The 24,277-nt window shown below is 47.3% G+C and overlaps 1 protein-coding gene across 1 annotated transcript in view; it reads left to right on the forward strand.

Annotated features, from left to right (window-relative positions):
* Window positions 1-24,277, forward strand: part of LOC147884584 (ureide permease 5-like) — a 202,790-nt gene that overhangs the window by 156,414 nt on the left and 22,099 nt on the right. Inside the window, exon 7 of the mRNA XM_087397155.1 lies at window positions 450-577. Within this exon, the coding sequence (XP_087253281.1) occupies window positions 450-577 (128 nt within the window). The remainder of the gene's footprint in view (window positions 1-449; window positions 578-24,277) is intronic.

Below are 24,277 nucleotides of genomic sequence, written 5' to 3' on the forward strand. Positions count from 1 at the left end.
GCACATTCTCAATGAGATCTGTAGGGGTCCTCCATGGTTAAAACTAGTAGAAGGACTACTTTCCTTAGGGAATGGAGAGGTTGCCCCTTCTTTTCAGAGGTTACTATAGGATTGAGATGGCATTTTATGCCTCAGTCGTCGTGGATTTTTGGTTGAGTAGGGTTCCACCCTCTCAGTTTATTCTCATGTGTACTTCTTGGCTTGAGCTCTTTGCTCTTGGGGCTTTTTGCATACTTAACAGAAGTCTTTTTCATGAAAAAATAATATGCAAATATTAATTGAGATTCTTGGGAGCCTTTAAGGCCTTTTATTTTTGATTATTTTTAACATTATGTAATTAAAAGAGTCAAATTTATTTAATCCATTGTGGGGAACTTTGTGATATAACAGTGGCTTCATTGTTGGTTTCTGAAATTTAGACTTTTGACTATTCAGTTTTGGCATTTTAGCAGAGGAGGAAAGCTTTGAGCATTTTTCTTTCAACAACCGGGGGTCAGATTTTAGGCTTGAAAGTGAACACCACTCAGTTGGAAGTGTAGAGTTTCTCCATCTCATAGAAGAAAATAGGGCTATCAAGGTAACCACAAAAATTATGTCTTTGGCAGCAAGCTGTATGAAAATTTATTTGTGCATTGAATTAGCATAGGTACTAAACTTTGGTATGAAATCTGTGATGATCAATCAAAGAGGTCTTGTGCCTTACTGGCATGATGCTTGTGTTCATCCTCTTGATATGTGTGCTTTGTACCTATAATAAAGTCTCAATATTTGGGCACTTGCTTAAGATGGCTATGTCTCAGATGTGTCTATTTGTACTGGTTCTTAATACTTGCAAGGTGATATAAAGTAGTTTAGATTCCTTGTCAACTTTGATTATAGTGTCATAAAATCCAACTTGACCAGGTGCACTGAACCGCAAAGTACCAGTCATCTTTCCCATTCTCCTTAACTCCTCAAAAGTAGCAAAAAGTTGTCCCCATCTTTCAATGCATCAATGGGGTCATAGAAGCATCCTCAAACTATGGTTCATTATTTGTCTCTCTAGAGTTGTCCCATTCAGAGAAAATATATGACACAACGAGCAACTCTTACCTCATTTCTTGGCCCAATGCTTGGCCTCAAGCATCTACCATGCATGTTGCAAAGTTTTGCATGGATGGATCTGGGAAATGATGGATCTTGAGACTTCTATTGAGTATGAAGGAAACCCCAAGAGCAAATGCTCATGGTAAAAATACATCATGCCTAGCATGAGAAACAAAATACCTTGAGTGGGCAAACAACTGCTCATCAAGAAGAGCTGGTAAAGAACCAAGGTTGAGGCTGAAGTGCCATCTCAACTCTATGGTGGACTATAAGAAAAAAGGGGAGCCACTCCACTCTTTGAAGAAAAAAATCCTCTTGGTAGATGCCACCTAAGAAGACCCATGAGTGCTAATCCAAATGGCCATCAAAGTGTGTAAAGTATCTATGTGAATTTGGCCAATGTGTGTTGGAAGTGGGAGCCATCAAGAGCCTTTGTGCATCTGGATCTCCAAATATTCCACGCTGAAATTCTCGCTAAAATCTCCCAAAGGGGGGCATGTGTAGGACTATAAGGAGAGTGGGCAACATCATCCAGAGAGCATGACTTAACTAAATGTCATTGAACCAAAAGAGCCCAAGAAGGGTCGTGCCTCTCATAAAAGGCTTGAGGCCCCAAAAGCGAGCCAAGCCACCGAGCCCAAGGTCATGAAGAAGCAAGAGTGAGCAAAATTACTCAAAGGACTAATAATCCCCTTCCAGGTAAACCTTGTTTGTCTACAATCCATAAATGATGTTGAATGGACTCCTCAGTAGAAAGGCAACAAGAGCAAGTAGGGGCTGACCCAAACCAATAGCTCCACAAGTTCATTGCAATCCCTCCATGAGTAGAAAGCCAAAATAAAATAATTTTTTTTTCTATTCGTGAAGGATTTTCAGAGTCTTCTTCAAAAGGATTTTCACAAGTCTATAGAAATATTAAAATTCTCCCAATGAAGAGTTGTGGTGGGTTTCCAGCCCCTAATACTGAGCTGAATCCTCCTGGCATTGCTAATTGTGTAGCGAAAGAAAGGGAAGCTCTTATCACGGTTTCCAGCATCAATCCATTCCCACTCCCTCGGGTCTCACTGGTGCAAAAATTTTATGGGGACACCTCCATAAAGCCAAATCCTCCATGAACCTAGGAGAATGCAATATGGGTTAGGGTCTAGATACTGTTGGAATATGAAGCCAAAGTGAGTCAAAAATGAGTGTACTAGGTGTCTAAGGGATGTTTTATAGTCTAGTGAGTCCTAGACATGCCATGTGTCATATTGGGAGTTATCCCATATACACTATGGCTTTCTAGAGTCTAGTGTCACACTATATAGTGTTGTACTTGTCTTGAGTCTTTTGATATCAGTCAACATCAAGCTATCTACATGTGAGTATTTTGGTTATCATTGCCTAGCACTTATTCTTTCATTTTCCTTTCCATTTTGCTTTTCATTATGCTTTCCACATTTCCATTCCGTTCCTAGCTAGCTACTAGATCTCTTCATATGGTATCAGAGCCATGTTCCTAGCCCTGCTCTCTCTTTCCTTTTCCCTTCCAGGAGGTTGAGGTAAGGGAGGCCAATGAAGCTACTCTAACTCCTCCTCCTTGGAAGGCTGCCCTCTTCTCTCCTTCCTTGAGCCCTCTTCTCCACGCCATGATCTGCCACCTCTCTTCTCCTTCCTTCAGCTACATCTTTCTGTGATGACGTGATGCTTCTATCTGGAGCTAGAAGCAGAATCACGGCTTTGTGTCTTCAGCAAAGTTGTAGAGGACCTTGAGTACTACAAATTTCGTTTTTACATCATTGCAATCCAAATTTCCTGTGAAAGGTTACAGCCCTTGCAAGAAGTGACGAAATTTCTTTCTGCGCGAATTTTGTTCTGGAGCTCAATGATTTGACAGCCCAAACATGATGCAACCAGCTCAACATGGAGCTGTCCATCCTCTTCATCGTTGACCTCTGCTCCAGCCCACCATTTTCTCCTTCTACCCGACATTCTCTTGAAGCTGCTGCCCGCATTCTGCCCGTTATTCTCTTGGAGCTGCTATCCACACTGCCTCTATCTTCTTTGCCCGTCACTTGATGTGAGCTCTTGACATTACATCGTGGTGACTCCTTCACGTGACTACTCCAAACTTTGGTGAAGACTTCCCGAGCTAAATGTGAGTTCTCCGATAAAAAGTGGAATTGTATTAGAATACAAGAGCTATGGTCATGAGAATGTAAGGATTATGTACAGGAGTGTGAGGTAGAAGAGATGCATCATGGCACAAAGAGTGAGAGCACAAGTGAGGAAAAATCCATGTATTAGAATGAAGGAATGACCTCCATTTTATAGAAAGAGAGGATGGTGTAGGCACCTCTCCTAAATCAGTGGCAATCAGCCCCTACATCAGTGGGACTAGCCTAAATCAAAGGAACCTCCCATGTGGGGGCCTTTGGCTTACTTCATCACTTAGGTCACACACTAGACACATCATAGCACTAGATGTGCCTCTACAATACACACACACACACTTTTTTTTTTTATAAAGTGAAATCTTTATATTTCTGTGTGGGAAATCTCAAAAGAGGTAAAAACCCACCAATAAGTACAAGGAAAAAGTTTTACAAGTAAAACCTCAGAGCAAAAGTCATGAGGTAGCCAAGGTAAAAGTTACATATCAAGCTGGAGGAGAATCAAACACAGCATCCTCCAGCTTCAAATTGTTGCTTTGTAAAAACTGATGCAGTGATGAAACCATCAATAAAGACAAGCTGTTTTTTGCCCTTGTGATTCTTCTTGATATAGGCTGGTACCCGAAATTTTTGAATCAGAGGGTCAAAAACTTGTTGTAACATGGGATGAAAAGATTCAGTAAAAAAGGTACTTCTGCATCCCTAACAGAAGAAAAATCTGGCACAGACATCAAAGGCGGAGAGTAAATCAACATCCGTATCTTCCGATGAAAAAGCTGCATGTGATGAAGTAGGATTCAGCACTCGAGCTTCATTCGGAGGATCAGTCTGAGTAAGAGCAGGGGCAGTATCTCGAGAGAGAAAGCATACATATCATCCTGTAAATTGCCCTCCGCAAGGGATACATCCATATCTTGAGTAGAAGGAGACTGATGGTGCTCAACAAGGTTGCAATCCTGAGCTTCTTCAGCAAGAGGGGGATTTGCCTGTGATTTATCAACTTTCCTCTAGTAGTGCTTCAGAGAAGTAGAGGGCTTCGCCAAAGAAACCATAGCAGAAACCGGAGGAGAAGGAAGAGTAACCTTGACGGCTGAAGAAAGAGCAGGTGGTGTGGGTCTGGATAGAGAAGGGCAAGCACATGCAAAGTGACCAACCTATTGACACCGATAACATGCAGTGGGAAAAGATGCAAAATGGAGCCTGATGTGCATCGGATGAGCAAATCCCAAATCAAGATCCAAAGTAGATGGCATGGGCTGCGTCATATCCCACAGAATGCAAAGACGAACATCACGGGAGTCTTGCAAGAACTCCTGTTTCGGAACATGGAGAGGCCTTCCCAAAAAAGCTGCAAGGGTTGGAAGATGCTAAAGAAGAGGCACAGGCAGCACTTTGAGAGTAATCCAAACTGGACAATGAGTCAGAAGTGTTGGAGAAGGATCGAAAAGTGGATCCCAGGGCATAACATATGCAAAGAAACCAGCTCCAGGAACACTAGCATCATTAACAAGGCGCTCTACCACCTCAGTCGAAGAGCAGTGGGCATAGTAAAATCCTTTACCTAAAAAGACAAAGGAAGGAATACAGTCCAGACCCATTGCAACATCAGCCCAATGATGGAGGTGAGGTGAAGATAAAATCCTGCCCATGAAAATAGAGGCAGACTCCAAATTTTTGAGCCTGTCGAAGACCAGAAACCAAAAGGGCTGTTTGAGGGGAGGGGTTCCTATCCTTTTGGAGGTGTTACCGGAGGCCAAAGGCCACTGGCGTGAGAAGCATGAGTGTTGCAATGCTCTAATGCAATGGATCGCACAGAGTGCACCGTGCAGTGGTGTGTGAGTGTCATATGCTATACTGCAGTGAACGACGACGTATGAGTGCACTATGCTAAATGACAATCACTTGCGAACTCCACAACATAAGCAGAATAAGAAAATCTCGTCCTACACTGGTGAACAATCCCCATATCGGGAAGAGACAAGAGAAATGAGAAAGTGACCAAGTTGGCCAAAGTACATATCACTGGACTAGTGTCTCCAGGTCACAAGTCGCAAGTCATAAGAATACACAGGTCCATCCCCATAGTAGATAGAGGGTACACACAAGTCTCTCCACACTCTTCCTTGGCGAGCTCGTACCTCTAGCCTCTATCTCTCCTCACACTCTCTTTTCTCCCGCTCCAGTGCCGAATGCTGAATGAATTTCCCTCTCTCCACCTTCTCCTTCATCCTCATCCCCCGCCTTGGAGGGTCCCTTCTTCGCTGAGAATCCCCCTCTTTCTTCCCATTGGTCATCCTCTTATCTCCTTAGCTATTGAGAATAGCCGTTGCGCCGCTGGCTCTCTTGATGGCTACGGCAACTTCCTGACTCCCTGACTCACCAGCCTGATGGTGTAAATTCTCCATGTGCAGGTGAGCTGGATCACCGCACCACTGCACCACTGTATCACTGAACCACTGTGTAAATGTAAATACTCCTGACTGCTCCATGTGCTAAGCTCACTCTCCATGTGCGCAGCTCTTGATGAGATCACTTTGGACATGATACGCCTGGTTGACCTGTGGTTGACATGTGTCGACCTGTGATTGACATGTGTCGTTACATGATTACCTAGGATAGTACTCCTGGATGAACCCGTGTGATCGCGTGGCTAACTTGTGTTGACACATGGTCAACATGTGGTCAAAAAATGTCGTCATGTGGTCAACGCCTGTCGACAGGTGGTCGTCGTGTGAGAAGGTAACAGTTTCCCCCGCCACGATCATTCACCGTCCCGGTGAATAGAAATGGAGGACGAATCCGTCAAAGAAAAAAATAAAAATAAACTTACAAACCATTGATATGGTGATGGAGTAGGAAAAGGAAATGGTACAGACCATGTGGTTGGCCGTGGGAGTAATCCAAGATTTGTATTAAGTTGAAACATGAAAAATAAACTGCTGCATGATAAGGGACAGCATGGAAAATTGCAAAAAAAACTGAGTACATCTTGAGGTAAAACAGTGATATTTATAGTGAGGGCCAAGCAGCTTGGCAAAAATCTAACAGTGCAAAAAAAAAACCCAAACACCCATGTATCAAACCCTTGTATGAGATTACTGAGGGTGGTAATCAGCAGCCTGTTCCTCTGCCTTCTCCTCTTCCACCTTCGTATTTGGCTCTGTGGCATTTTGCTCATCCCTTTGCTCTGGCTCAATCATATGTATCTATGGATGGGGTGCTTCCTCCTCACACTCAAGCGTGTCCATCATATTTCTCAGATTTTCATACTTGGCTTTATATCGGTGGTATCGCCGGTAGTAATGATCCTTTTGCCCTTGCACGGTGGACTGGGAAGTCTGGAGGGTGGCCACCAATTGCGTCCGAAGATCTGCGAATTCTTCCTCCATGGATGAACGCTTCTTTTCCAATTCAGCCACTCTAGATTCTGATTTTTCCTTGGCAATCTCGGAGGAAGACAACGACTCTTTTAACTGTGTAATCCCTGGTGAAATCTGGTCACCTCTGTGACATGATGGCTTTGCAAAGTTGCCAGAGCTGCTGCATGTTGGCTGCGTAGTGTTGTCATTTCTGCTTCCCATTCCTGCTTGTGATTATGGAGGCGATCCTCAAGGGCAGCCTGCTGAATGTTCCAAGCGATGTCACGCTCATGTATTGCTGAGTCCTTCTCTTGCTGCCACCTTTCCTCCTGTTGTCGAAGTGTCACTTCTGTGGCGCGCTGCTGGGCTGCCTGTGCTCTCTCGAATTCTAACTTCAAATGTTGCTGTTGAGAGAGGAGCTTATGAGCATAACCTGTGGAATTGAAGACCGCTGTCCCAAGCTGCGTGAAGGTGTCATCCATGATACGCTGAGCAAGATGCGGGGACCTTTTCATCCACGCATACCTATCGCTGTAATTCATCATGTCTGCCAAATTAATCACGTCCCCCAATTCCTCAAACATGTCAGGGAGAGCTCCCTCTTCCTCGGTTGACAGGTTTCCTGTATGTGCCAATTTGTCCAAGTGCACAAAACATGTCGGGGCCCTGGAGATCTTTCTGTTCTATACGAGGCAGTCCTGCAAGGGAATGGTGAAGATTTGATTGAGATCCTCCTCTTCCCCACATATTGGTGAGCGTTTTTTGTGAAGGACAGATAGTAGTTGGCTGTAATCTTCATTCTGCTTTTCCACCAGGGAAATATTTCAAAGAGGTGGGCCTGATGAAGCAGCTATGTAAGCTGTGAACATATCATTCTCATGAAGGGGTGGGCAATCCACAGATTGGGGCAAAATCCCTCCCTCAAATACCTCCTCTGATGCTGAAGCGGCCGATGGAGGATCTGCTGCTCGAGAGGGGCTCCCACTCCGGTCGTTGCTCCTGTTTCTGCCCTATGGTGGTCGTGGTGGGGAGGCCGAAATGTGAAGTACTCCCTAGGATGACATCCCCTGAGAAAGCCCGTGGGATTCAGGGCCCAGGCTAAGATTCAGGTCCAACACCTGGTCCAACACATGGTCAGAGGTCGCCTGAACTGTGGTGATGACTGCATCGGTGAAAGTGGTAGGGAGGGAAGATGAAACAGCTGCAGTCCTTCGTAACAATATACCTTTCGAGGAAGTCCGTGGTACAACAGTCGTCGTCACTGGTACAACAGGGGGTGTACCTGGTGCAATCCCTCCCATTGAAAGTCTGGAGATCCCTGGAGAAGCCTGGACAAGTGTGACTGATGGGAGGCAAGTCCGGGCACGACTGATGGAGATACAAGACATGTCGCTAATGGGAAACCTGTGGCACAGGTAAGAAAATATACTGAAGAAGCTCGGGCGCAGACTTCATGAGGTGGCGCTCGCCGAGGTGTCCTGATCGAAAGAGGAGAGGAGGTAGTTGCGGGGGAAGGAACACTGGAAGTGACAGTGAAAGAGATGGAAGAGGGGGTGACAGGAGGGGAGAGAGATGATGAAGGGAGGTGACCTGTGACAATGGAAGGAGGGTTGGCCTTCCACTGATGAAGTAAGAAGGTGAGGTGGGGCCCACAAGTACAGGTATATGTGCCCCGACGCTTGCGAACTGTGTTACGGAAGGCAGAGTAGAAGAGTGAGGTGAAATCGTAGGGAGTAACCGAGAGAATGGAGACTAAGGCAGAATGGATCGCCTTGGTGATGAAGAAGTGGCCTAGGACAGAGTAGAAGTGCGTGAACAAATACCTCGCTAAAAGCGCCTCTCGGCTGTTTCCCTCGAGAACCTTCTTGCACTCATGTCCTCTGCGATGAGTTTTACACGTAGACAAGAAGGACATGAATGTGGGTGAGTCGGTGTGAGGTGGCAAGAAGGAAAGTGTGGGAAGACGGAGATATGTGGATATGAGACTAGGAGTGAACATGTGACGGAAATTCAGGAATCCAAATGTGTCTGTTGAAAAGTCATAAGACTGAATGAACGCAGTACACATTTGGACGTCCACCTGGGAAAGTGTGACATCATCAAACTCCATGAGAGACATGCGGGCTATCTCATCAGGTGACAAGATGCTAGACAGCTTGAGTGTGGGATCGAGGAAAGGTTTGAAAACCACCCGAATGATCGAGGAGGATGAAGCAGGGGGTGGAAGATCACAAGCTGTACTTTGTGGGGCCAAATCACCGCCACCGGTACTATGACCACTGTGCCCACTGGATGCCTTGGATGGTGTTTTGATTGTACGTGTGGGGGGCAGATAGTCAGAGCTCTGTGATCTGAATCAGAGGAACTCGAAAAGGGGGATAGCTCCTCATTTGATATGATAGTGATCCTGTTGGAGGGAGGTGAATCTGCAGCTACTCGAGGTCGTTTGGAAGTGCTCTGTGGTGTAGACCCGGCACCCAGGTCATCAGTGGTGCGTTTGCCAAGTGATGCCATGGAAGATGGTCTTGATCCTGTTTTGTGGCCTGCCCGAGCCCGATGGAAGTCAACGAATAAAGTATCGCGGGGTAATCTGGGTTTGTACTTGTGGCGAGGGGCACGGGTAGGCATGAACGATGGCATCGTATGGAGAGGAAAAGAGTGCCAAGGGGGTGTTGATGTCGAGGTCTGGAGTGGCAAGGAGGGAGGAGGAGGTGTTGATGTCGAGGTTAATAAGAGAGGAGCCCGGAATTTGCTACGAGAGAATTCCTTAGCAGAGCCACCAATGCAGGCCCATGCTTCGTATGGAGAGGAAAAGAGTCAGGAAGGGGTGTCGGTGGAGAGGTAGAGTAAGAGGACGGATGTAGATTGATAGGGAAGGAGGGGTGATGAGGGGGGGAGGAGGGGGGCGGGAACAAGGAGGGGAGAGGGGGTGACGCAGAGGGTGTAGGGAGGAGAAGGGGGGAGAGTTGCACAGGAGAGGGGGACGTAGGCAGGTAGAGGGAGAGGGGAGAGAGAGGGCCGCGCTGGAGAGGGGGGAGGCAGGTAGAGGGAGAGGGGGGGAGGTGCTGCGTAGGAGAGAGGGGGAGGGGCAGGGTGGCGGGTAGAGGGAGAGAGGGGGGGGCTGTTGCGCAGGAGAGGGGGGAGGGCAGGTAGAGGGAGAGGAGGGAAGGGCTGCGCAGGAGAGAGGGGGAGAGCAGGTAGAGGGAGAGGAGGGAGGGGCTGCGCAGGAGAGAGGGGGAGAGGCAGCATGGCGAGTAGAGGGAGAGAGGGGGGGGCTGTTGCGCAGGAGAGGGGGGAGGGCAGGTAGAGGGAGAGCAGGGAGGGGCTGCGCAGGAGAGAGGGGGAGAGGCAGGGTGGCGAGTAGAGGGAGAGAGGGGGGGGCTGTTGCGCAGGAGAGGGGGGAGGCAGGTAGAGGGAGAGGGGGGAAGGGGCAGGGTGGCGGGTAGTAGAGGGAGAGAAGGGGAGGAGAGGGAGAGAGCTGGTTGCCAAGGAGAGGAGAGCTGGGAGGAGGAGCTGGTTGCCAAGGAGGAGGGAGAGAGCCTCCAAACTAGCGCGCTTTTGAGTGTGGTGTGTAAAGGGTGGAGAGAACCGATGGAGGGGAGAGAGAGCCAAAAAGCAAATCCACCAAACTTAACCTTATCCACCAAAAATAGCATATCCACTAAATTTAGCATATTCGTCAAATTTAGCTTATTTGCCAAATTTAGCATATTCGCCACATTTAGCTAAGTGCCAAAAATAGGTTGGACGTGCATCGCGAGGATGATGGAAGATGGAAGAAAAAGAGATGAGTGTGACAAAGGGTGGAGAGAGAAAGTATTGGTAGGAGAGAGGTGGGGGAATGACATAGGGTGGAGAGAGAAGGTGTTTGTAAGAGGGAGGCAGAGGTGGAAACGGTGGAGAGGGAATGAGTTTGTAAGAGAGAGGTGGGGGTTGGACAGAGGGTGGAAAGAGAAGGGATTTATAAGAGAGAGGTACAGGGTTGGACATAGGGTGGAAAGAGAAGGTGTTTGTAAGAGAGAGGTAGGGAGTTGGACATAGGGTGGAAAGAGAAGGTTTTTGTAAGAAGGAGTTGGGAGTTGGACAGAGGGTGGAAAGAGAAGGGTTTTGTAAGAGAGAGGTAGAAGTTGGACAGAGGGTGGAAAGAGAAGGGTTTTATAAGAGAGAGGTAGGAGTTGGACAGAGGGTGGAAAGAGAAGGTTTTTGTAAGAGGGAGGTGGGGAGTTGGACAGAGGGTGGAAAGAGAAGGATTTTGTAAGAGAGAGGTAGGAGTTGGACAGAGGGTGGAAAGAGAAGGGTTTTGTAAGAGAGAGGTAGAAGTTGGACAGAGGGTGGAAAGAGAAGGTTTTTGTAAGATTTCCGCTCAGAGCTTGCTCTAGCAAGTTTCTTTCTTACTTAATAGAAGTCTCTTTTTTGTCAAAAAAAAAAAAAAAAAAAGGTATCAGACTCTTCCATTTTCAGCGTTGCCCGGATCAGACTCAAAGTATCACCAGTTTTTGAGCTGCTGCTCCTCCCTGTGAGCTACTGCCCTCCCCTCTCCCTCTCCCTCTCCCTCGCTGCACCCCCCTCTCCCCCCCTCGCTGCTCCTCCTCTCCCTCCCCTCTCGCCAGCCCCCTCTGCCTCCTCCCTCACCCTCCCTCTCCCCTTCCTCCTCTCCGCCCTCCCTCTCCCCCCCCCACTACCCCCTACCTCTCCCTCCCCGCCCAACCTCTCCCCCACCCGTCAGCCCCCCCGCCCCCCTTCTCCTCCCCCGTCCCCTCCCCCGTCATCCCTCTCCCTCGCCAGCCCCCCCCCCCCGCTGCCCCCCTCCCCGCTGCCCCTTTCTCCTCTCCCCTCCCCCGCTGCCCCCCTCCCCGCTGCCCCCTTCTTCTCCGCCCTCCCTCTCCCCCGCCAGCCCCCCTGTCCCCTTCTCCTCCCCCGCCCCCCCCGCTCGCCCTCCCTCTCCCCCCCCGCTGCTCTCCCCCTCCCCGCTGCCCCCTTCTCCTCTGCCCTCCCTCTCCCCCGCCAGCCCCCCCGCCCCCTTCTCCTCCCCCGCCCCCCTCCCTCCCCCACGCTCTCCCCCCCCCCCCCCCCGCTGCTCTCCCCCCCAAGGTGACCCCCCCCCGCCGAGGGGGGGGGGGGGGCAAAAAAAAAAAAAAGAGAGTTAAAAAAAAAAAAAACCCTCCTCCCCCTCCCTCCCACTCCTCCCCCTCAGCCTACCTCCGTCTCCCCTCTCTTTCTCCTTCTTTCTGCCCCTCTCTTTCCCTTCCCTTCCCCTCTCTCCTACCCTCTCTTTCTCCTTCTTCCTGCGCTCGCGTTCAGGGCGTCCTGGGCAGTAGTTTCACGGATGGTGGAGCTTTTTCAGTGTTGGAATCGGCCTTTTCACATCGATTGGCGAATGGATCCCCATTCAGCCAATCTCCGTCCACCTCCACCGGCCGTGAGAACCGTCATTTTTTCAGAAGACGAGCTACAGGAGCTCAAGAAAGATGTGGAATTAGAGGGCTCCACATCACTTTTCGCCCGCATCTTTGGGTCACACCCTTCCAGATCACAGGCTAGAGACTGGATGCTGGTGGCGTTACCAGGAGACCTCGCCCCTCACCTCAAGGATATTCGACTTTTGGGACGTGGATTCTTCCAAGTGGTTTTCGACTCCCACGAGTCCACAGTCCTTGTTCTCAAAGCTAATCCCCTGGCTTTGGGTTCAAGGAGGATCTTTCTTTTGCCCTACACCTTGGGCTTCGATCCTGTCGAGGAGGACAGGCAGGTCACATCACTGTTCATTAGGTTTCTTGGTCTTCCTCAGGTCTACCATCGACTGCTTGCCACTATCGGAGCCACATTTAGAGGGTCACGGAGATCCCCTCCCTTCCTGGCATGCCTTCTTCCTTGGCAGAGGTAGTCAGTGCAGACGGGGTGCCTCGTGTTAGGGTCATTGTCTCTGACCCTAACATCTCAGATGACCACATTATGCTTCAGCGTCCAGACGGCTCTCTCTTTCGACAGAGAGTCAAGATTTTAGGTAGACAGGACCAGTGCAGGATTTGCAGGACCCTTGGGCACTTTGCTAGAGACTGCCCAAGGAAGAGAAAAAGACCCAAGAAGTCTTTTGGTGCGGCTCCTTCACGTTCTACCACGACTGCACCTCCCCAGCACCCTGTACCACGCACTCCAGGACCACCAAGAGCAACAGGGCGCCCTGCTTCGCACACCCCAGGACCACCAGGGGCAGCAGGGCGCCCAATGCCCACAGCACACCCAGTACCACGATGGAGAGCTATCAGAGCGGCTCCCTTATCTCAGGAGGAGACTTTTGATCCTGTTCAGATAGATGCCTTCCAGACTCCAGAGGTGGATGTTGCTGCAGCCCCAGACACTACAGCTCCACATCAGGAGGGGCCTTTAGATCCACCAGTCCCAGTCACTTTGGTCTCTGACCCCTTGGTTTCTGACCACAAGGGGACTACAGGTACTTCTTCCCCGCAGACTGTTCCTGCCACAGTCAGGACAACCGAGAAAGTGCAGGCGCAGATGAGGGCTCCTGATTCCTCTTCACCCCAGCCACAGGCCTCCTCAACCCCCAGCTCCAGTTCTGCTGATAGAGGCCTGGCAGGTCCTTCTCCTCCATCTTTCACGAGTGCAGGTCTTCTTCGCACTCCTCGGCCAGACTTGCTTATCAGGAATTCTTTTTCGGCATTGGCAGATTCGGCGACTTTCATGCATGATGAGGAGCTTGTGCCCTCCACCTTAGGGGTCCCGGTCATTGGGATTCCTTCTGACAGGGCCTCCCTTTCAGTAGGTGTGGGGATCCTTTCACCTGTTGAGTTTCCTGCCCTCAGCAGGAGTGTTTCGGCCAAGGGAAAGCTGGTCTCCTCTACTAGGTCGGGTAAGCCTTTCCATCCAGCATCCTCCTGTCGATGAGGATAGTCAGCTGGAACATACAGGGCCTAGGCAGAGTTCCACACCGTCGCCGTAGGCAGCTGATCCGAAACCAGCTTCATCCAGGCGTCACTGGAGGTGCTATTGATATTCTTTTTATCCAGGAACACAAGCTGGATGCCAGTGATTGCTCTAAGTCTGGCAAACTGCTTTCAGGACATACCTTCTGGTTGCCTGCTATGGGCACAAGGGGAGGTACTTGCATTTCGGTCTCTCTTTCTATTCTCCCCTTGGTTGCTGGTCATGGTATTATCTCCCCTTCTAGAGCTCAATGGATCATTATTTTGATTGGAGGGCGTAAGATTGGTCTTCTCAATCTTTATGCTCCCAACAACAGAGGGGAGCGGAGCTCCTTTTGGAAGGAGTTACTCTCTTGGGCCCCCATTGCAGATTCTTGGATCATTGGTGGCGACTTCAACATGGTTGAGTTGCCTTCAGACAAAAAGGGAGGCAGAGAGGGTGGAATTCATTCTTTGGAGAGGGCAGCTTGGGATGCATTTCTCTTTCAGTTCAGTGGCAGAGACACTTGGTTGGATGATGCCTTTCATATTATGCCACAATCACTCTTGTACTCTTGGTCGAACAGGAGAATACACATGCCCATTCATGCACGGATTGACAGATTTTATGTAGATGATTGGGCACTTGACAGAGGAGGATCTGTATGCATTTCTACTGGGGTTTCCACCTCAGATCATTCTCCAGTGGTGTTGCAGATTCTTGAGCCTCATCGGAGAGGACGCTCTGCCAGTGTCAGGATTCCGGATGCTTTTTATGCAGAGGAGAGCCTCACGGAGGATATTTTACAGATTTGGGTTTCTCACATTAATTACGTTCTGCTCCATTGAGTTGTCGACTCGCGAAGTAGATCGGCAAATCAATCTTGGTATCCTGGTTAGGTTGAGCCAATATAGCACCTACTGCCCACCCACTAGCATCCAGATGGACATGAAAAATTACATCCCAATCGGGCTGCCTGAGGATGGGGGCCTTCACGAGGCGATGCTTCAGATCATCAAAGGCTAGATGTTGTGGGGTGGCCCAAACAAAAGATCGGTCTTGATGTAGGAGTTCTGTCAGTGCAATAGCAATGTCGGCATAGAAACGTATGAACCTTCGGTAATATCCTACATGCCCTAAGAAGGACTTCACCTCTTTGGGTGTAAGAGGGATGGGTAATGAGATGATCATTGTCTCATAGTTTCTCATGCCATCTCATGGTGGTTACACATGGCCATCTCATGGTGGTCAAGGATAAATCTATGTCTAGGATCTCATGCTTGCAAAAGTGCCCAAGGGTCAAGGTTTACAAAAACGGGATAGACCAAACACATATCACATGGCCTACAACATATAGTGACCAGAGGTAATTACAAAAGACAAAACACATAGCATTCTTTTTGGAGTACTACTTCAGACAAAGAACCTTAAAATTTGACCAAGTGATAATAAATAAAAATTCAAAGACAAGTTGCTCAAAAGGCAAAGTCCTTGTCTTCTACCACAAAGTTGAATGCTTCATTTGTTGATGGAGTTCTCTCTTCAACCAGATTTGTCATAGTCCTCTTTTTCTCATTGCAAAACTTCTCAGAGTGATTATTCTTGCCACAGTATGAGCAAGGATTGATTCTATAACAATCCTTCTCAAGGTGATTGTTTTTCCCACAGTGTTTACAAGCCTTGTACTTGCTCTTTGAAAACTTCACTGCAAGTGCCTCTGTATGCATTTTGCCCATTCTTGAAGTGCTCTTTCTTTCCTCTTCTTGTAAGGAACTAATGATGCCTTCTAATGAGTGTTGAGAAAGATTCTTCAAAGTAGTAACCACATAGTCAAATTCATGAGGCATGCTCTTTAAAAGTACTACCATTGCATCATCCTCAGTGACAGGGGAATTAATTGAAGCTAGTTGTGTCATAATACTTCTCATAGCATTGACATGGGCAACAACATTATCTCCCTCCATTTTAAGTTCAAAGAACTTAATCTTCAGATTTAATTTGGATATATGAGAGCTAGCACCAAACAATAAGTCTAACTTGTGCCATGCTTCAAAAGGGGATTCCAAATCTGAAATGTGGTGTACATAGTCATCACCCAAACCTAATTCAATGATGGCATAGGCTTTCTCAATCTCTTTGCATCTGCAGGTGTAGAAGTAGAGTCAGTGGCTTTTCCTTTACCTTTTGTTGTAGTTGATTCACCTTCCTGAGAGGTTTGAGTTCCTTCCTTGACTAAGTCCCATAGATTTTCCTTCATAAGCATAGGGTCTTACCTTTGTCAGGAAGTGTTTACTCTCTTACAAAATGACTAATTTTGTGGAACAAAGAAATCTCCCTCACCATACAAATGTAGATTGCTAGAAATAAATTTAGAGAATCCTAATTGTTTAGCATATTCATACCCTATTGGCTTCTCCCAAAGTTTCTTAGCTGGGGTCTTCTTCACTTTGAATTTTGTCCTTCTTGTAGTCTTCTTCAAGTGATTAGCATTAGAAGAACCTTCATAGCTTGGCATTTTGACAAAAGATCAGTCCCAACTGAATTTCAAACTGAAAATGCATTCTCTGATCTGTACTTTGGCATTACTTCAATCCTCAAGTATCAAATGTTCAAAATTGTACTTTGGCATTACTTCAATCCTCTAGAATTTACTCTAGCATCAAATTTCCAAAACTGTCAAAAATGCAGTGCAGTAGACTAGCTCAACTTGGAGGGCACAATTCACACAACTGAAGAAAAGTTTGAGAGGGATTTCTATGCAACACTAAAGCTTGACTACCCAAGTTCACCACAAAGCATTGCTGAAATAGTGCGCCTTTTAGTCTAGGAGAGTTGCGCCTTCTTTGACTGTCTTTTCTCTGATTTCTCCTTGCTCCAGCAAGCATTGGCCTTCACAACTCATCAGCAGCAGGTTCTACAGCTTGTGCTAGGAGGGCTTAGACAATGGTTGAGCAGAAGAGCAGAATTGCGCATTTTTTTGTCTCAGCTTGCTTGAATCAGCACGGGTGGAATACACCATATCTAGGGAAATGCTCTGGGCCAGAGGAGTGCCCCATAGTGTAGAAACTCCAACTGGAATGGCTTGGCAAAAGTTGCAAGGAATGCGGAGAACAGAGCTAAGCAAATTCTGAGAAGGAAGGAGGAAGAAAGCTCAAAAAGAGGTGTTGGAGAAGATGATGAGGTGGCACTACCAAAATGAGTTCTACAAAGCCTATCAGCTCTGATACCAAATGTAGAGGAGTGTGGGGTAGAAGAGATGCATCATGGCACAAAGAGTGAGAGCACAAGTGAGGCAAAATCCATGTATTAGAATGAAGGAATGACCTCCATTTTATAGAAAGAGAGGATGGTGTAGGCACCTCCTCTAAATCAGTGGCAATCAGCCCCTACATCAGTGGGACTGGCCTAAATCAAAGGAACCTTTTGGCTTACATCATCACTTAGGTCACACACTAGACACATCATAGCACTAGATGTGCCTCTACAACATACACACACACACACACATGTGACTCCCCTAGATGCACACATGCACCATAGAGCAAGCCCTTGACCATAGTTATCCCAACAGATTATATCCTCTACATAGGAGACTAGCCCAAATATTACCCTGAGGAAAAAATCCTCTAATTTGATAAAAAAAGTGCCACAAGGGTGTGGTAACTCAAAACTACTCATAATCTAACACAAGCCATCATTTTTATGCACCAACATATTTTTGTGCACACTATTTTGGAAGTGCATGGTGTCATCCTGGTGATGATGAGCCTCAACAAAAGATTTTTGCCCACTGGTTTGTCATTGGGATGCACCACGCCATGAGGGCATGGAAGCAGAGAGTTTACTGTTGCTTTGTGGATTTTTGCAAGGCATTTGACACGGTTCCGAGAGCCTACCTCATACGGCGCCTACAAGATTTGGGTTACGACCAGGAGATCATTTGGGCTGTCATGGCACTCTATGAGCGAGTTTCCAGCAGAGTCCGAGCAGGATCTAGGTGGACTGACGAGATCATGAGCACTATTGGGGTCAAACAAGGCTGCCCATTATCACCTGCTTGTTTGGCCTCTACATTGACGAGCTTGAGACAGCGATGCAGACACAGGGGAGGGTAGGTTGCTCTCTTGCGGCGGGCATACTGATATGGATATTGCTTTATGCAGATGACGTGGCTCTCTTGTCTTCCTCCGGTAGAGGGGCTTTAGAGACACCTTGATGCACTACAGTACTTTTGTGAGTCTCATGATTTGAATGTAAGAGATTACAAAGATATCATGTTGTGGGCATAAAGTCAGCCCTATGGTTGACCGGTAGTACTTGGGTACTCTATATACCAAGTACTTGTATTGTTTCATTTGAACATTTCTATTGGAGCTTTCTTGTGTCTGCACTCTTGCTCACTTGTGTTCACAACCTGTCTCCACTTTGTTCCTACATTTGGTATCAGAGCGCTTCCGTCTCTAGAGCCCATTCCCGCGCTTGCTTCCAGACTCCCGCAAGCTTGGTGCTCTAGTGCGCGTTCCTGGTTCTCACATTCAGCTCTCCAGCTTTTGCTTGAGGTAGCTCCAATAGTCTAGTGGCTGTTTTTCAACATTTTGAGGTCCGATTTCAACGTTTTCTGAAATTTCGGAGCTGCCCGCATACAAAAAAGCCTGTCCCGTTGAGATGGCACTTTCAGCCTCAGCCTTGGTTTCTTTCCATCTCACTCTGAGGGGTTTTTTTATTATCCTCATGATTTCATGATGTATTCCGCTTTGAGCTTGCTCTCGCAGGTTTTTGTTCTTACTTAATAGAAGTCTTTTTCATGAAAAAAAAAAAAAAAAGCCTGTCCCGCGCAATTTCGGGAGAAAAAAAAAATCTGTTTTTTTTTCTCGTCCGTACAGTTCGTACGGATCTATCTATATAGTTGTGCGACAGTGCCGCGAGTCCATACAACTTGTCAGAACCTGATTTCGAATCCGTACGACTTGTTAGAAGGCGATTCGAGCAGTTTTCAGCTGTTTTTGGGCGTTTCTACTCAGATCTAGACCTTTTTCAGCTCCAATCTCTCCCGGGTGTGTTCCAGCAGCTTGAAGCGCCTCCATACTTCCCCAGGATCTTCTCTACACGCGTATTTTGTTCAGAAGTACTCCCGACAGCTTCATTCAGCTCCAAACAGCTCACTTCAACTCCTTTGTCATCTCTAGCTTGCCCACACAGTCAGTGGACTGTTTTGCAGGTGTTTCGGGCCAAGGTGCACTTTCAGTAAGTGTTTTGAGCTGTGTATTTTGCTTCGGGACTGTTTTTGCAGCCCATACTCTTGCACTCTCAGGTGCATTTAGAGATACTCTACATTGTTGGGCGCATTTGCAGTTACTTTACAGTTGTGGATGCTTTTGAATTCTGTTGGATGCATTTGAGCACTCGTAGGTATGCTCTTTTAGATTTGGGTTGTGCATTTTCAGTTTGGGATTGCACTTAAGATTGCAACAGAGTGCAGTGATTGGTTGATGCCATTTTTGCAGTGATTGCATTGTTGTGCAGTCAGTGGGATTTCAGAGCAGCCAGTCATACTTTGCATTTACAGCCAGTATTAGTTTGGGATTTGCAGGCACATTTGCAGCCAGTTGCACTTTTGGGACTTGCAATTCTTTTTGCAGGTACATTTGTAGCTTGTGGGTATCCCATTTTGCATCATGTCGACTCTTTCAAACAGTTTTGGCAATTTGTCCGAGGGTGACAAGTTGGATGGACCAAACTATGCCTTGTGGTCAATCATGCTTAAAAACATCTTGGTTGGTAAGGGCTTGTGGGATATTGTTAGTGGGGATGAGGTGAGGCCAACAGGCTCATCTACATCCAGCACAGCTTTTTTGGGTCAGACTATAGGCAGACAACTGACTGCTACAGTCCCTCCTGCTAGTCCCATAGCATCAACGGAGGAGCAGAAGAAGTTTGACTGCTGCAGTGCCCAAACGATGTTTTTGATTGCCACAAATGTGAAGAGACACATTATGAGACAACTATCAAGTCGTGCAAGGATGCAAAGGTAGCATGGGAAAGATTGGCAAACATGTATCATGTTAAGAATGAGGCAAGAGCCATTGCGTTGACAAATCAGCTCAAGGATCTCGAGATGCAGGAAGGCCAGGCCATGAGTGATCATATTGCCAATATCACTGATCTATGTGATCAGCTCACAAGTATTGATGAGGAAATAGAAGACAAGAAGCTCATCTCTATTACTCTCAATAGCTTAGCACCCTCATATGGCACATTTGTCACTTCAATGAGCATTGTTCTCAGGGCAGCCCCACTCTCGTTTGATGAGTTAGTTGGGCTTTTGTTGCAGGAAGAGGAGAGATGCTCAAATTTTGCCAAAGCCTCTCGTCAGGGTCAGCAAGCGCTTGCCATGGGTGGAAAGGGCAACTTTCAGAAAAAGTTTGAGCCAAAACGGGGAATGCAAGAAGTTCAAGCAAAAATCAGAAAAAGGGCAAATGCAATTATTGCAAGAAGCCAGGGCATTACATCGCAGAGTGTCCAATGAAAAGAAGAGGCAAAGGGACAGCTCTAGCAGTAATTTTGTTGCCCCCACTGAAACTCGTGCTTCGGATGCACATGGTGAAGCTCATCTTGTGGTGCTACTAAGCACATGACTCCTCGCCAGGAGTGGTTTGAGAGCATCACACCTGTTCATGGCAGACAGGTTACATGTGCCGATGATGCTTCTCAAGACATCATCGGAGTTGGGCACATTCCCATTCAGCTTGATATGGGAGATATCCCATAGACATTGTGACTTTGTAGAGTCCAGTGGCACACTATATAGTGTTGTACTTTTCTATTGTCTATTATATCAGTCAACATCAAGCTCTTTGGTATCATGTGAGTACTTGTCCATTGCTTTCATTTTCTTTCCATTTCATTTCCATTATGCTTGTTATCTTTCCTTTCCATTCCTAGTGTTAGCTTGCTTCTCTCCCTACCACTATGATCTTTCACACCTCTGGGTGTAGTAGGCTACCATGGATAGCATTGTCCTCTTCTATGGTACTTGCAGCAGGGGGAGACCAGAGGTGTTGGTATGCACGCATAGAGAGATGGTTTGGGGTGATGGGGCTCCACATGGACAGACTACCTCCATTCCAATAGAGTATGGATGCTCCGTTTTTACCCTCCTATCACACGAGGTCAACCAGGTTATCCCCGTGAGGATCTATATTCCAGACCTGGGCCCGAGTGATCTTCCAGTGAAGCTGGGCTTCTACAGAGATCACTTCTTACATATCACAGCAGAGGGTTTCATTGACCCACTAGGATACACGCAGATTCACCTACTCCACTCGCTGAGGATCTCTCTTGAGCAATTCCAAGTTTCCTCACACAGACTTCGTATCGAGAGCAGTCGAGCAGAGCGACTACCCAGGGAGAGGTGCATACGCACATTGTGTAACATGCAGGAGGTTAAGACAGAGGAGCAATTCATCTTTAGGTGTCCTGTTTACTATGAGATCCGAGGGATAGCTATGGGATTTTGGCCCATTTCCTCTCCTACCCAGACCAACGATGTTTGGCAGGTTTCATTCATGAGACACTTAGACACCGCAAGAGGATACTTCGAGCATGGATCCAGGATCAGACTTCTTCCTCGGTTGATTCCTCTCAGAGCTCTATCACGGAGTTCTTTCTGCCAGACCATGTAGACTCCCGCGGGACGAGGCCTCGACATGACCGTGATCCGAAGCCGGTGACCCGATAGCTCAGACAGAGGATTGACACACAGATCACACTAGGGGACATCTCCTCCTTGTTTAGAGTCGGAGCCCGACCGACAGGGGTCATAGTGGCCCTGGTTAGATGCAGAGCTCTACGACCAAGAGACGTGCCAGAACTGCACCTTTGAGGGGGCGACAACACTCTATTACCGACCTCATCCCTCCACTGCCTCATCCATCCTGACGTCTTGCAGTTCATGATGATGATGATGTTGATGGTGATGTTGAGAGTTATATATAGTTTGTAAGAGACTACAAAGATATGGTGTTGTAGGCATAAAGTCCACCCTATGGTAGACCAATAGTACTTGGGTACTATATATACCAAGTACTTGCATCTCTAGAGTCCATTCCCGCACTTGCTTCTAGACTCCTGCAAGCTTGGTGCTCCAGTGCGTGTTCCTGGTCCTCACATTCAGCTCTCCAACTTTCGTTTGAGGTAGCTCCAACAGTCCAGCGGCTATTTTTTGACCTTTTGAGGTCCGATTTCAACGCTTTTCAAAATTTCTGATCTACCCGCAGAGAAACAAACCTGTCGCGCACCATTTCAGGTGGAAAAAAAAATAAAAAAATTTCCTTGTATTTTGTCCGTATAGTCCATACGAATCTGTCTGTACAGTTGCGCAACAGTGCCGGGAGTCCATACGACTTGTTGGAACCTGATTTTGAGACCGTACGACTTGTAAGAAGGCGATTCGAGCAGTTTTCGCCTGTTTTTCGGCGTTTTTGCTCATATTTGGACTCTTTTTCAGCTCCAGCCTCTCCCGGGTGTGTTCCAGCAGCTCCAGGCATCTCCATACTTCTAGAGGCTCTTCCCTACACGTGCATTGTGTTCAGAAGTACTCTCGACAGCTTCATTCAGCTCCAAACAGCTCACTTCAGCTCCTTTGTCATCTCCGGCTTGCCCACACAATCAGTGGACTGTTTTGTAGGTGTTGTGGGCCAAGGTGCACTTTTAGTAAGTGTTTTGAGCTGTGTATTTTTCTTCGGGACTGTTTTTGCAGCCCATACTCTTGCACTCTCAAGTGCATTCGCAGATACTTTGCATTGTTGGGTACATTTGCAGTTACTTTACAGTTGTGGATGCTTTTGAGCTCCGTTGGATGCATTTGAGCACTCGTGGGTGCGCTATTTCAGATTTGAGTTGTGCATTTTCAGTTTGAGATTGCACTTCAGATTGCAGCAGAGTGCAGTGATTGGTTTATGCCATTTTTGCAGTGATTGCATTGTGCAGTCAGTCGCATTTCAGAGTAGCTAGTCTTACTTTGCATTTGCAGCAAGCATTTGTTTGGGATTTGAAGACACATTTGCAGCCAGTTGCACTTTTAGGATTTGCAATTCTTTTTGCAGGTACATTTGTAGATTGTGGGTATCCCATTTTGCATCATCTCAACTCTTTTAGATAGTTTTGGCAATTTGTCTGAGGGTGACAACCTGGATGGACCAAACTATGCCTTGTGGTCATTCATGCTTAAAAGTGCCTAATAGACTGATGGGTCTCCATTGAGACACAAGATTCCTATTACCCCCTTTGGGATGAGATGAATCAGACCATCTGTAAGTGAGTCCGGCATCTCACCAGAGTCCCACACGCCCTGCATGGCTTATGTAATGTGATCACCAATCTGCTCCCAAAAAGTAATAAAAAAGGAGGGGGTAAGTCCATCTGAACCTGGGCACTTGCCCTTGTGAAGGGCAAGTAATGCAGTCTTGAATTCTGCATTGGTGAAAGATGCATCCAGAGGAACATACATCCCATCCTTCACCAATACAGGGATACACTGCCAAATAACCTCTCTGGCATCATCAATGGCCTATGTGCCTGGATTTGCAATAAGAAGGGATGCAAAAAAATCTGAAGCTACATGCATGACAGCATCAGGAACTGACTGTATCACCCCGTCTGAGTCAACAAGCTGCAAAACACTATCTCTACTATGTCTGGGCCCATGAGTAGAGAAAAAGTGTTTGTTGACCCTGCCACCCATCTGAATCCAAAAGAATTTCCGTGCATCAAAGGCATATTCTGCTCTCTGATCCAACAATGTCTGCAAATGAGCCCTTGCTGCAGCAAGGCGCTCCTAAATCCAAGCATCTGTGGGCCTCTTCTGCTCTTCCCTCTGAAGGGACGCTAACTGCTGGCGTATACCAATCTCACATCTGAGAATCTCATGTCTCCTAGAATCAGCGACTGTATGATAATACTCACTAATTCCGGATAAGGCTGCAGCTACCTAAGATGGGTGGACAGCTCCACCCTGTATGTGAGAAACCCAAATCTGTAAAATATCCTCCGTGAGGCTCTCCTCTGCATAAAAAGCATCCGGAATCCTGACACTGTGAGAGCATCCTCTCCGATGAGGCTCAAGAATCTGCAACACCACTGGAAAATGATCTGAGGTGGAAACCCCAGTAGAAATGCATACAGATCCTCCTCTGTCAAGTGCCATCTACATAAAATCTGTTAATCCGTGCATGAATGGGCATGTGTATTCTCCTGTTCGACCAAGAGTATAGGAGTGACTGTGGCATAATATGAAAGGCATCATCCAACCAAGTGTCCCTGCCACTGAACTGAAAGAGGAAGGCATCCCACGCTGCCCTATCCAAAGAATGAATTCCACCCTGTCTGCCTCCCTTTTTGTTTAAAGGCAACTCAACCATGTTGAAGTCGCCACCAATGATCCAAGAATCTACAATGGGGGCCCAAGAGAGTAACTCCTTCCAAAAGGAGATCCGCTCCCCTATGTTGTTGGGAGCATAAAGATTGAGAAGACCAATCTTACGCCCTCCAATCAAAATAATGATCCATTGAGCTCTAGAAGGGGAGATAATACCATGACTAGAAACCAAGGGGAGAGTAGAAAGAGAGACCGAAATGCAAGTACCTCCCCTTGTGCCCATAGCAGGCGACCAGAAATGATGTCCTTAAAGCAGTTTGCCAGACTTAGAGCAATCACTGGCATCCAGCTTGTGTTCCTAGATAAACAGGATATCAATAGCA

The sequence above is a fragment of the Dipteris shenzhenensis genome, chromosome 26 (assembly GCF_047967505.1).
Source record: "Dipteris shenzhenensis isolate YYH24624 ecotype China chromosome 26, Dip_SZ_1.0, whole genome shotgun sequence".
Classification (NCBI taxonomy): Eukaryota; Viridiplantae; Streptophyta; class Polypodiopsida; order Gleicheniales; family Dipteridaceae; genus Dipteris; species Dipteris shenzhenensis.